The sequence below is a fragment of the Telopea speciosissima genome, chromosome 1 (genome assembly GCF_018873765.1).
Source record: "Telopea speciosissima isolate NSW1024214 ecotype Mountain lineage chromosome 1, Tspe_v1, whole genome shotgun sequence".
NCBI classification, from domain to species: Eukaryota; Viridiplantae; Streptophyta; class Magnoliopsida; order Proteales; family Proteaceae; genus Telopea; species Telopea speciosissima.
The window spans coordinates 36,655,408-36,667,994 of NC_057916.1; the positions used below are offsets into that span (position 1 = coordinate 36,655,408).

General features: G+C 41.9%; 1 protein-coding gene across 2 annotated transcripts in view; it reads right to left on the minus strand.

Moving 5' to 3' along the window:
• The window catches only part of LOC122643488 (5'-nucleotidase SurE-like), a 73,592-nt gene that overhangs the window by 11,556 nt on the left and 49,449 nt on the right, over positions 1-12,587 (minus strand). Inside the window, exon 7 of one of the 2 annotated variants that reach the window (XM_043837108.1) lies at positions 2,138-2,317. The exons of the other annotated variant lie outside the window; for it this stretch is intronic. Coding sequence (XP_043693043.1) covers positions 2,138-2,317 — 180 coding nt within the window. The remainder of the gene's footprint in view (positions 1-2,137; positions 2,318-12,587) is intronic. 2 annotated transcript variants of the gene reach the window in all.

Here is a 12,587-nt window from a genome sequence, read left to right on the forward strand (position 1 = left end):
AGGGTCTCACTCTTAGTCTATTTAGTGCCCTATTGTGCAAGCTGGGAATGTATGACATTTATTCTCCAGCTTGAGGGGGAGTGTTAGAGTTGTTAGAGTTGTTAGTATATCTTGTGGGGGTAGTTCTGTCATTGTCATATTATAACACATGACCAAGTTGTATTTTTCTTGTTCTTATTTTATTTCCCTTTACCTCCCCTAGGGAGGCCTGTGTAATTTAGAAGAGATTATTAATGAAGTAATATGTGTGTTGAGAATCACTCAACACACACAATTGATTCTCTCATTCCCTTCTCTTCTTCTTCTCTTCTCTTCTATCCTTCTTCTTGCTGTAAATCTCATCTCTCTTACTAGATTCGATCCATCTTTAAGTTCCAACTGAAGGTGTGGGAGCTTGTGGAGAAAATTGATTGGATGGGAAATATGGGGGCAGGTCGGGGATGTTGTGGGGAGTGGGGGCAGGGCGAGGGAGGGGATGCTGCTGGAGTGGGGGAAACAGGGTGGCAGCTACAGGAGCAAAGGTCGGGGGCCGAGAGTCGCAGGGAGAGGGTGGGGGGGGGGGCAGGGAGTTGTAGGGGGGAGGGTGGGGTCAGGGGTGGGGAGTTGCAGGGGGAGGGAGATACGGTGGGCAGGGGAGGGGGATGAAGATGCAAAGGGCGGGAGTGGAGAAGGAGAGGGAGAGGCCAGAGAGAGAGGAAGGGAGAGGGACAAGGGGAGTCGGGGCCAGGAGGGAAAGGAGAGGTAGAAATAAAATTACAAGAAAAACCTCCATTTAGAGAGAGAGAGAGAGAAGAAAAGGGAAAAAAATAGTTACAAAAATAAATTGTAATCACTTTGGTTACAAACAGATTTTCCTTCATATAATAACTCCAAATAATAGTTTTATCCAAACAAACACGTCATAAATAAAATACACTTAAAAGGTTCAAACAGTCTCAGATTTTAGAAAGAAGAGAGTGTGATCCCAACAACTGAAACTCAGGAAGTCCAGAACTCAAGTTAGGAATTCACGTCAAAATCTTAGACATAGACATTAAAGTTAGGAATAAAATTTAAAAAAAAACGAAAAAGGAGAAATAAATCCCAAAAGAAACAAAGAACAAGGAGTTATGGAATATGGACCACCAGTAGGTCTACTCTTGATGCTATTTTATTAATATTCTGGAATGAAAAATACTCTTTTTGATAACATTTATGACTTTGACGAGATGCTTATGCACAATAAAACGACCATTTCATGTTCAATGACTTGAAATGTTTCCAAGAAAGGACAATGCATTGACTTCAGCCAACCAGCAAGGCTTGGTAATGGTAGAGGGTGTTTGATAGGAGCCATCTTCTGGGCAGGTCATGTGGTTTCTCTGCTAGGAATTTTTCCAGGTTTGGTGCTTTCTTGATTATCCTCTCATGTTGCCATGTTTGGTCACCAAAAGGCAGGGGGAGAACATCTGGGGTGTTGTAAACAAAACATGTAAACAGCAACTTGAAGGATTTTGAGCACAAATATGAACAACATAACCCACATGTTCGCAACATATTTGGCATGCTATTTTTCCGATGCCAAATATAGATAAATTAAATCTCAATGACAAGATGCCCAGGATAGTCAATGGGAACTGCTGTTGGTAGACTTTAAGTCCCCTTATATTGATTTCTTAGTTATTTTTTCCTTGATGGTTTAAAATCTATTGTTGTTGAAAATGGAATCATGGAAGCTTGAACTTTGGTCAGTTTGTTGATTATTAAACTGATATTATTCCTCTATTCTTCTTATTCCTCTATTCTTCATTGGCATTAGAATTAGCCTTTTTTTCTAAACAAAGAACGGAGGAGCTAAGATTGCTGTACGTAAAATAGCATAACTAGACAAATAAGCATCCAACAGCAATATAGCTTTTCCAGTACACATTATCAACATTCATTGTTTTAGATTCGGAGATTCTACAGAATAACCAAATAAACATCAATATTATGCTCTATGGTAAAGAGGGAAATTCCTACACACATACAAGAAAATAAATGAGAACTATCAGATAAGAGAAATAAGAGTAATCTAAGCAAAGGCTGGGAGAGTATCATTGAAGAGAATAAAAGATCAAAGTAAATAAATAATGAGCAAGAATAAAAAGGGCCTCACTTCTTTCTTGAATAAAAGTTGTTCTTCTGAAGCTGGTGAGTCTGCCTCCATCTCGGTAGCTGCTGGTGTGTCAGTCTCCATAGTCATTGTTGATAATATATTTCCTCCTTGTGTCTCAGAAGTAACCTGCTTCCATCCCATTTTGATAATACTCTTCCCCTGTTTAGTCACCCTATATCCCTATTGAAGGCACAAGAAAAAAGCGGGGAGACTAAATCAACATTGCTACCAGCATATCTCTATTGGGAAAAGTTGGGGGGGGGGGGGGAAAGATTGCTTAATAGAATTTGCTTTTGAGGATGACTATTAACCTCAATTGGTAGATTTATTATCATATTCTTTTTATGGATAACTAGATAAAGTTAACGAAAAAACTGGAGTACATAACGGTGAAGATACTGACACTGTTAAGAATGGCTGTATTGTATCAGGGGTATATGTGTAAATATCCCCTTGTATTATTTTCTTATTTTTTGTCATTTGTATAAGGCCAAGGGCCTAGGTGTAATTTACTATTCTTTTCAATATAAGCATGTTAGTCTCTAGGTTAGAGACATAACACTTGAACACCAAAACCGTGGCTGCTCTCTTCTCTTTCTTCTCTTCTCCTTCTTCAGCCTAAAATCTAACATGGTATCAGAGCTGTTTGCTCCTGGAGTTTGAAGGTGATCGAAGATTGTTTGGAAGGTGAAGAACAGTCTCTGTGAAGGAAAAGAGCATACCTTCTCAGACCTGTTTCTCTCTTGTCTGCTGTCCAAATACTGAGCAACCAAGTGCTCTAGTTTCGTGTGGAGGTCTTGTTTCTTCTCATTGTGTCCTCCCACATCTCTTGGAAGCACCCAAGGAGTAGAAGGGAATCTCGGCCAGGCTGTTCTGCCTCTGTTTTCCGCCAGCTGCAGTGGTTTTTGGCTCTTGTTGCTTCAATAGGTTCTTGTTTGACCAGTTTCTTTGGTCTATTTGAATCGTTTTTGGTAAGGAACAATACTCATCCTTACTCTGTGGTTGTTTGATCAGTTTTTAGGGATTTAAAGGCCTATTTTCCGGCTATTTATCTCTGTTTTTCCTGGTTTTCTATTGCTGTATTTGTGGGACTGTTGTTGTGGTTGAGATATTTGTTATTTGGGCCTATCAAGTGTTTGATTAAAGATCAAAATGGGTGACAAAGATGCTGCAACACCCCTGCCTCTTGTAGACACAGCCCAAACAGCCCCATTTCTTCCTTTCTCCTTTGAGAGTCCCAATATCCAACTCCCTATTGCCAAACTTGAGAACCACAACTATTTGGATTGGTCCTGGTCCATGAAATTGATTCTCCGGTGTAGGGGAAAGATGGGTTACATCAATGGTAGTATACAGGCCCCTCTTCCGACTGAGCAAGGGTATCCCAAGTGGGACTCTGAGAATTCCCTGGTGATGGCCTGGCTTCTTTTCTCCATGAAACCTGAGATTTGAAGAAGATTTATGGGCAAGGAGACTGCCAAGGACATTTGGGATAGTGTGGCCCGTATTTTTGATCGGGTTGGGGACTCTACTAAGGTGTACCAACTTCTCCAACAGATTGTCAGCTTGCGCCAGGGTGAGAGAAGTATCTCTGAATACTATAGCCTTGTTGTGGGCCTGTGGGAAGAGTATGACCATTATAGAGATCTCCAGTTGTGCCCTGCTGATGAGGTCAAGGTGCATCGGTTGTTTGAGAGAGAGAGGGTCTTATTTCTTCTTGGAGGACTTAATGCTGATTTTGAGCCTCTTAGGGTGCAAATCCTTGGCCGTCGAAGTCTTCCCTCACTGGAGGAGGTGTGTGGATATCTACAGAGTGAGGAGACCCGTAGGGGTGCTACGGGGACTGCCCCCACTGTTGAGCACTCTGCACTTGTTTCTTCCATCCCTCAAGACTCCACCAAGGGGGCCGATAAGGGGGTTGCTAAGGGAGCTGTGAAGGGTCGATTCCTATGTGACCATTGTGGCAAGAATGGGCATACTAAGGATTTTTGCTGGGATCTCCATGGGAAGCCCCCTGCTGGTTCATCTGGAGGGCGAGGACAGCGGAAGAAGGGCCTAAGGCTCATGTTGGAGTTGTTGAATCTGATGAATCCTCTCTTTCCAAGGAGGACATTGCTGCATATCGCCGGATTGTGGCTCATTTGGATGGTTCCTCTGCCACTTCCTCAGGTTCCTCTGCCACCGGTTCTTCCACTGCACTGCAGGCTTCCTCCTCCGGCCTCACCTCTTGGGTCATTGACTCAGGTGCTGGTTGCACCTTTTTTACCCTTGAAGTCTGTTTTTCATGCCCCCAACTTTGCCACTAACCTTCTTTCTATTAGTCAATTGACTAGATCTTTGAACTGCTTTGTCACCTTCTTTCCTACCCATTGTCTTTTTCAAGATTTGGTGACGAAGAGGGTGATTGGCAGTGGTCATGAAGCTAATGGCTTGTATGTTTTGGAGACTGGTACTTCCCCTGTTCTACAAGCTCAGTCCTATGTTTGTGGGCAAGAAGGTGGACATACTCAGGAGGATATTCTGCTGTGGCACTGTCGCTTGGGGCACCCCTCCTTTTTTGTTATGAGGAAACAGTTGCCACATTTGTTTACTTCTTTTCCTGTCTCGCATGTTTTTCATTGTGAACCTTGTCTATTTGCCAAAAGTTGTAAAACAATTTATGCATCTAATGGTAATAGATCTACTTCACCTTTTCATCTTATCCATACTGATGTTTGGGGGCCCTCCCCTGTTACTTCTTTGCGTGGCTTCCGCTACTTTGTTTCTTTTATTGATGACTTTTCTCGGGTTACTTGGGTTTTTCTTTTGAAACATAAGAGTGATGTCCATGTTGCATTTACCAACTTTTATGAGTTAGTGTATACCCAATTTCAAACTCGGATCCAAATTGTCCGCTCAGACAAAGGTGGGGAGTATATGTATAGTGGTTTGGAAAACTTTTTTCTGACCATGGCATTATTCATCAGGTGGCTTGTGTTGATACCCCTCAACAAAATGGGGTGGCTGAAAGAAAAAATCGCCATCTCCTTGAAGTGGCTCGATCACTTTGGTTTACCATGCATGTTCCAAAAACTTTTTGGTCTGATGCTTTACTCACTGCTGTCTTTCTTATTAATCACATACCTTCTAGTGTCTTGAACTTCCAGGTTCCTCTTGCTCTCTTACCTTCAAGGTCCTCTTCTTTTTCTATCCCTCCAAGGGTGTTTGGGTGTATTTGCTATGTCCATATTAGCAAATCTGCCTGCACTAAATTGGATCCTAAGGCCCTGAAGTGCATCTTTCTTGGGTATTCCTCCACCTCAAAGGGGTATAAATGCTATCATCCTCCTACCCGTCGGTGGCTCCTCTCCAAGGATGTTCATTTCTTTGAAAACATTCCGTATTTTCAGTCCCCTCTTCAGGGGGAGTGTGGTGGTGGTGTTGAAGGTGAAGAGGTTCCTGAGTTTGTGTCATTTCCTTTCTCCTCTCTTGTTCCTATTTCTCCTTTCCAGCTTGATAAAGGGAAGAAAAATTCTGTGGATATTTTTGTTGAAGGGGGGGGGGGGGGGGAGCCTCCTAGTGCACAGGAAAATAGAGACCAGGGGGAGTTATTGGTGTATACGAAGGATAGGAGAAATCCTCCTTCATGGTTCCTATAAAGAAGACCTGCCAAAATCCTTCTTCGTCTCTTCATCCTGAGCCTTCATCAGTTGAGACAGGTATACCTTCCTCTAATTCTCCATTCTCAGACTTAGATCTTCCTATTGCTCACCGAAAGGGAACTCGGGTATGCACTAATCCTATTGCCAAGTTTGTTTCCTATGATTCTATCTCCCTTACAGGTAAAGCCTTTACTGTGGCTATCTCATCCATCTCTATTCCCAAGATCGTGTAACAGAGGCTATGGCAGATCCAAAATGGAGAGAAGCAATGAACACAGAGATGTTGGCTCTTGAGAAGAATCACACTTGGGATCTTGTTAAACTCCCTAAAGGGAGAATCCCGGTTGGGTGCAGATGGGTATTCACAGTCAAGTTCAAGTCTGATGGTATTGTGGAAAGGTATAAGGCAAGACTTGTCGCCAAGGGGTATACATAGGTGTATGGCATTGACTATCAGGAAACCTTTGCTCCAGTGGCCAAGCATAACTCCATCTGTGTACTTCTCTCAATGGCTACAAATCTTGATTGGCCATTGTACCAACTTGATGTGAAGAATGCATTCTTACATGGTGACCTAGAAGAAGAAGTATATATGTACTCTCCTCCTGGGTTCAAGCATCCTAGTGATAATGGGAAAGTGTGTCGACTTAGGAAGGCTCTCTATGGACTCAAACAGTCTCCTAAAGCTTGGTTTGAGAGGTTCAGACAAGCCCTCCTACAGAATGGCTACACTCAAAGCCAAGCTGACCACACATTGTTTATACAGAGGAAGGGCAGCACTATTATAGCTCTCATTGTTTATGTTGATGACATTGTGGTCACGGGAAACAGTGAAGCTGAAATCTCAAAGCTTAAGCTTTATTTGGCTCGGCAGTTTGAGATCAAAGATCTTGGTCTATTGAAGTATTTTCTGGGGATTGAAGTTTCAAGATCTAAGCAAGGGATCAATGTTTGCCAAAGGAAGTTTGTTTTTGATCAACTTAAGGAGACAGGCTACTTAGGATGCAAACCAATCTCCTCCCCTATTGAGCAAAACCACAAACTAGGGGAAGATTGTGGTGAACTTTTGGTGGATGCTGAAAAGTATCAGAGGCTCGTAGGTAAACTTATCTACCTCTCACTCACCCGACCTGATATCACCTATGCTGTTGGAGTAGTGAGTCAGTTTATGCATGCACCCAAGATGGGACATCTTAATGCAGTTTATAGGATCCTCAGGTATTTGAAGTCATGCTCTGGAAAAGGTCTTCTCTTCTCTACGAATGGTCACTTGAGAATTGAAGTATATACAGATGCTGATTGGGCTGGGTCTATCTCTGATAGGAGATCCACATCTGGATATTGTACCTTTGTTGGAGGCAATTTGGTCACCTGGAGGAGTAAGAAACAACCAGTGGTAACCAGGTCAAGTGCTGAAGCAGAGTTTAGAGCCATGGCTCATGGTGTGTGTGAAGTCTTGTGGTTGAAGAAGCTTGTCCAAGAATTGGGGTTTGAGACAACTGAACCTATGAGTCTATATTGCGACAACAAGGCAGCCATCAGTATTGCTCACAACCCAGTTCAACATGACAGGACAAAGCATGTTGAGGTTGACAGACACTTTATTAAGGAGAAAATAGACTCTTAAGGCTATTTGTACTCCCTTTGTGAAGACGAATGAACAAGTGGCTGATATCTTCACCAAAGGACTTGGCTCCAATCACTTTAGTTTTATGTTAGACAAGCTGGGTATGTATGACATATACCACCCAACTTGAGGGGGAGTGTTAAGAATGGCTATATTGTATCAGGGGTATATGTGTAAATATCCCCTTGTATTATTTTCTTATTTTTTGTCATTTGTATAAGGCCAAGGGCCTACGTGTAATTTACTATTCTTTTCAATATAAGCATGTTAGTCTCTAGGTTAGACACATAACACTTGAACACCAAAACCGTGGCTGCTCTCTTCTCTTTCTTCTCTTCTCCTTCTTCAACCTAAAATCTAACAGATACAACCTGAAAGAGGAACTATACCAGTATGATACCGATACAAGCAACTCTAGACATGAGAAACCACAAAATTGGATATGCCCCTAGGTCAATATGTTCCCTATTAGAACCCTCACTAGTTAATTTGACTGATAACAGTTGCTTGATCTTGCTCCCCAAAGAAAGTATATGATGGCATCATTTTAATGTCATATCAAACTAGCTTTCAGTCAACATATCAATCAGATTTTCAATTTGCCACAAGCATGCCTCATACAGCAAGTCGCAGGAGCATCTTAGCAAGAGATGCAAGATACCATATACATTAAGAACAACTGAGATGTACAAAATGAAGGAAGTTAAAAGGATTATTTAGTAGTCGCATCATTCTCTGTCCAAATCAAGGATGAGTAGTCTACTAGAGCATCCCAGTGCACAAGGCTCCTGCTACTGCAGGGTCTGGCAAGGGCAAATGTATGCAGCCTTACCCCCTTCTTTGCAGGAGAGGCTGTTTCAAGTTTTGAACCCGCAACCAACAGGTTGCAATAGCGCAACTTTAACGTTGCGCCAAGGCTCGCCTATTAAGGATGAGTAGTCTACATTCCAGGAAATTGAACTTTTGAGTAGTACAGCAGATACTATATTTGTTTGCAAACAAATATCTCTCAGATTCATGCAGAGATAAAAAAATAAGTTTGGGAGGATGGGATTGGGCTGCACCAATCCTGACCTGGATCAGCCGATCATGCCCAATCTTTGACTATCGTCACCTAGGCGACACCTAGGCATCCAGGCTCCTTGGTCACCTTGCCGCCTTGTTGGTGGCGCCTTGATTTTTTTTACCCTCTCCAACACCATGGCTGTCTTGCCGGCTTGATAAATATGCTGATACTGTGAGGTATTGTTGAGCATCAGATGGATCTGAGTTGAGTGAACACCGATCCAATCCCGATATTAAAATCTTGGATTAACTGGACTGAGAAGGAGAAAAGGTAAATTTGGAAGAAGGAAGGGAAGCTTTGAATCAAAAGGTTTTAAACTAGAACAGAATGTACGGAGTGTAATTGTAGTTACTAAGTATTGATTGGTGACAACTGACAATATATAGCTGAAAGTAATTTTCAACACCTTGATTCAATCACCCATTAAATGAATGCTAAGCAACAGGGGAAAAAAAATTACACATTAAATGAGCTGCTGAGCATGGTTGAAACATTGAGATGAGTCGAAAGACTAGAACAATAAAAACAGAAATGAATCATTTGAGGGAGAGGTCAATATGTTGTTCTCTTTTTTTGAAAAATGTCAATATATGCAAGTTGAAGGTCTTAAAAGAACAACTGCAAGACCAAACAGGACTTGGTTAAGAATTGATCTCTCACTCCTCATTCTCTCCATTTCTTTTCTTTTCTTCATTTGCTTCAACCATAGTTTGACACAGCCTATATTAAAAACTTAGAATAAGATCTACGTTTGTGATTCTTGAAGACCTAAGAAACAAGTTGTAAGCCTAGATGCAGGAGTTGGATTTTAGGTAGTAAATGCAAGTAAGAGGGAGAAGGAGATAGAGGAGGAAGAGAGAAAAAGAAGGAAACAAGAGAATAGAGGAGAGGAGATTTTGGTGGTAATGTGTGTGTGTTGGAGTGTTGTCTCCTTCACACCAATATTAATTCATTGATAATAATAAGGAAGAAATTGCATACACCTCCCTAGGGAGGTAAAAGGTAAAAAGGAAAATTACAATATAAAGTAACTAGACAAAAGACTAGTTCCCAAAGTACCCTTATTACATAAACTCTAACACTCCCCCCTCAAGCTGGAGAATAAATGTCATGCATTACCAGCTTGCATAATAAGGTACCAAACTGAAGAGAAGTAAGACCTTTGGTGAAGATGTCCACCAGTTGATCACCAGTCTTCACAAAAGAGTACAAATGCAACCAGAGTCTATCTTCTCCTTGATGAAGTGTCGGTCCACTTCGATGTGCTTTGTCCTGTCATGTTGCACCGGGTTGTGAGCAATGCTTATAGCTGCTTTGTTATCATAGTAGAGCCTCATAGGATCTCCAATGTCAAACCCCAACTCTTGGACCAATCGTCTCAACCATATGAGTTCGCACACTCCATGAGCTATAGCCCTAAATTCTGCCTCTGCATTGAATCTGGCTACAATAGGCTATTTTTTACTTCTCCATGTGACTAAGTTACCTCCCGCATATGTGCAATAACTAGAAGTAAACCTTCTGTCTGAGATGGATCCAGCCCAATCGGCATCTGTGAAGCTTTCTATTCTCAAGTGATTGTGTCTGGCATAGGAGAGGACTTCAAGTATCTGAGAATGTGATATACAACATCTAAGTGGCCACTCTTGGGAGCATACATAAATTGGCTCACCACTCCCACTGCATAAGAAATATTTGGGCTAGTCATAGGTAGAAAGATAAGCTTCCCCACTAGCCTCTGGTACTTCCCTGCATCAACAAGAGAGGGACCACAATCTTCTCCTAGTTTATGATTCTGCTCAATAGGAGAGCTTGCTGGTTTGCAGCCCAACATCCCTATCTCAGTTTGACAAGTCAATTAAAGTTTTTTGTTTTGACAATGCTCTTGAATACACTCAAATTGAGATTTCTGATTTTTGTCTCACTCATGGTATTGTTCACCAAACCAGTTGTTTGTACACCCCACAACAAAATGGAGTGACTGAATGCAAAAATAGACACTTACTGGAGGTGGCATGGTCCATTATGCTCCACATGCATTTTGGTGTGATGCTGTCCTCACTACTTGTTACCTTATTCATCGTATGTTATCGTCCGTTTTGAATAATAAAATCCCTTTTTCTCTTCTTTACCCAGATCGTCCTTTGTTTGCCTCTCCATCATAAGTTTTTGGTTGCGTATGCTTTATTCACATCCTTCACCCTATCGTTGATAAGTTATCCCCTCGGTCTATTAAGCGTCTTTTTCTTGGTTACTCTAGGACCCAAAAATGTTATAAATGTTTTGATCCAGTTTCTCATAAATAGTTTCTTAGTGCTGACATCACCTTTTTTGAAAATACTCCTTATTTTTCTTCTCCTACACCGTCTACTGAGCAAAATGAAGATCTTCTAGGTCCTCCCATACCTGTGAACATACCCATCTCATCACCTCAACTAGTTAATGTTTATCACTATCTCTGCCATCGCTAATCTATTGTCCCATCTCCTACTACTGAGTCGGCCACCGTTGACCCTGGTCCGGTAACCTCTTCTCCTAGTATTCCGGAGCTGCCATCCACTACAGTAGACGCCGTTCCTCCTGACACTCAATCTGATTCTAATGTTGAGATCTCCCTCGACTTGCCAGTCATTGTCTGTAAAGGTACTCGCTCTTGTACTCAAAAGTCACATCAATCCCACCTTGTTTTATCCCGTTGAAAACTATGTCTCAATTTCTCACCTACCATCCCACTATTATCCACTTACTTCTGCTTTATCTAATAACTTTGTTCCTAAGACCCACTGTGAGGTATTACCTCAACCTGGTTGGAAGGCAACAATGGACATAGAAATGGATGCATTGTTATCTCGACACACTTGGACTCTAGTTTCATTACCTCCTGGGAAGGATCTTGTTAAGTGTCGCTGGGTTTATACTATCAATACAATCCCGATCGTTTTGTTGAGCGGCTTAAGGCCAGATTGGTTGCTAAAGGATATACTCAGACTTATGGTGTTGATTATTTTGAAACCTTCTCCCCGGTTTCCTGTTTGAATTCTATTCGGATTCTTATTCCTCTGGCAATCAACTTTGTTTGGCCCTTGTATCAGATAGATATCAAAAATGCTTTTCTTTATGGTGACCTTCAGGAGGAGGTTTATATGGAGCAACCTCCAGGGTTTGTTGCTCAGGGGGAGGATTCTACTAAAGTATGCAAACTTGGTAAGGCTATCTACGGGCTAAAACAATCTCCAAGAGCTTGGTTTGATAAGTTCAGCTCCATTGTTACACAGTTTGGGTTCTCATAGTGTTACTCTGACCATTCCGTCTCTGTTCGTCACCAGCATTCAAAGGTAGTTGTGATGGTAGTTTATGTGGATGACATTATTATATCTGGTAATGATACTTCTGGCATTGCTCAAGTTTTTTTTTGGATGAATAAAAATTAAATTACGAAGAAAAAAAGCGGAATAAACAGACCCGAGAGTAAAAAACGAAAAGAGAGAGAGAGCAAGAGAGCCTAGAGCTAGCTAGACTGCAAAATAGAAACAGGAAGACCCCAGGATACAACAATGTGTCTGTTCCTTGGGGAATCCTTTACAACAGCAAGAGGAAGCGAACTAATTTTAGAGGAACATCGAAGGAGATGGCATTCCAAATCTTTTCTAGAAGCGAGAGTTGGAAGTCCATCTTCTAAGGTTACATTCCATCCAAATGTGGGAAATGGCTGCACAAAAAGCCAACTTGCCAACAGAGTCACAAATAGATTTTCCTCCAAAAGTCATGTCTATACAAATCCACTCCCTATGAAGAGGGAGGGGTCTTCTGCTACCAGGCCAGCAAGAGCGAAGGACTCGCTTCCAAATGGAGGAAGTCAGAGGGCAGGAGAAAAACAAGTGATCTGTATCTTCATGACCATTCCAACAAAGGCAGCAGCGAGGGGAGACCTGAATATGGCGATGAATGAGGAATGCCTGGGTCAGAAGGCAGTTGGAGAGAGCACGCCAAGAGGTGAGACCGTGACGAGGGATATGCCCTTTGAACCAGACTACTTTGTGCCAAGGATAGTGGGTCCCACTTTGTCTAACCATGTTCCAAGCTGAGTGGGAGCTAAATCTGCCGGAGGGGGAAGGG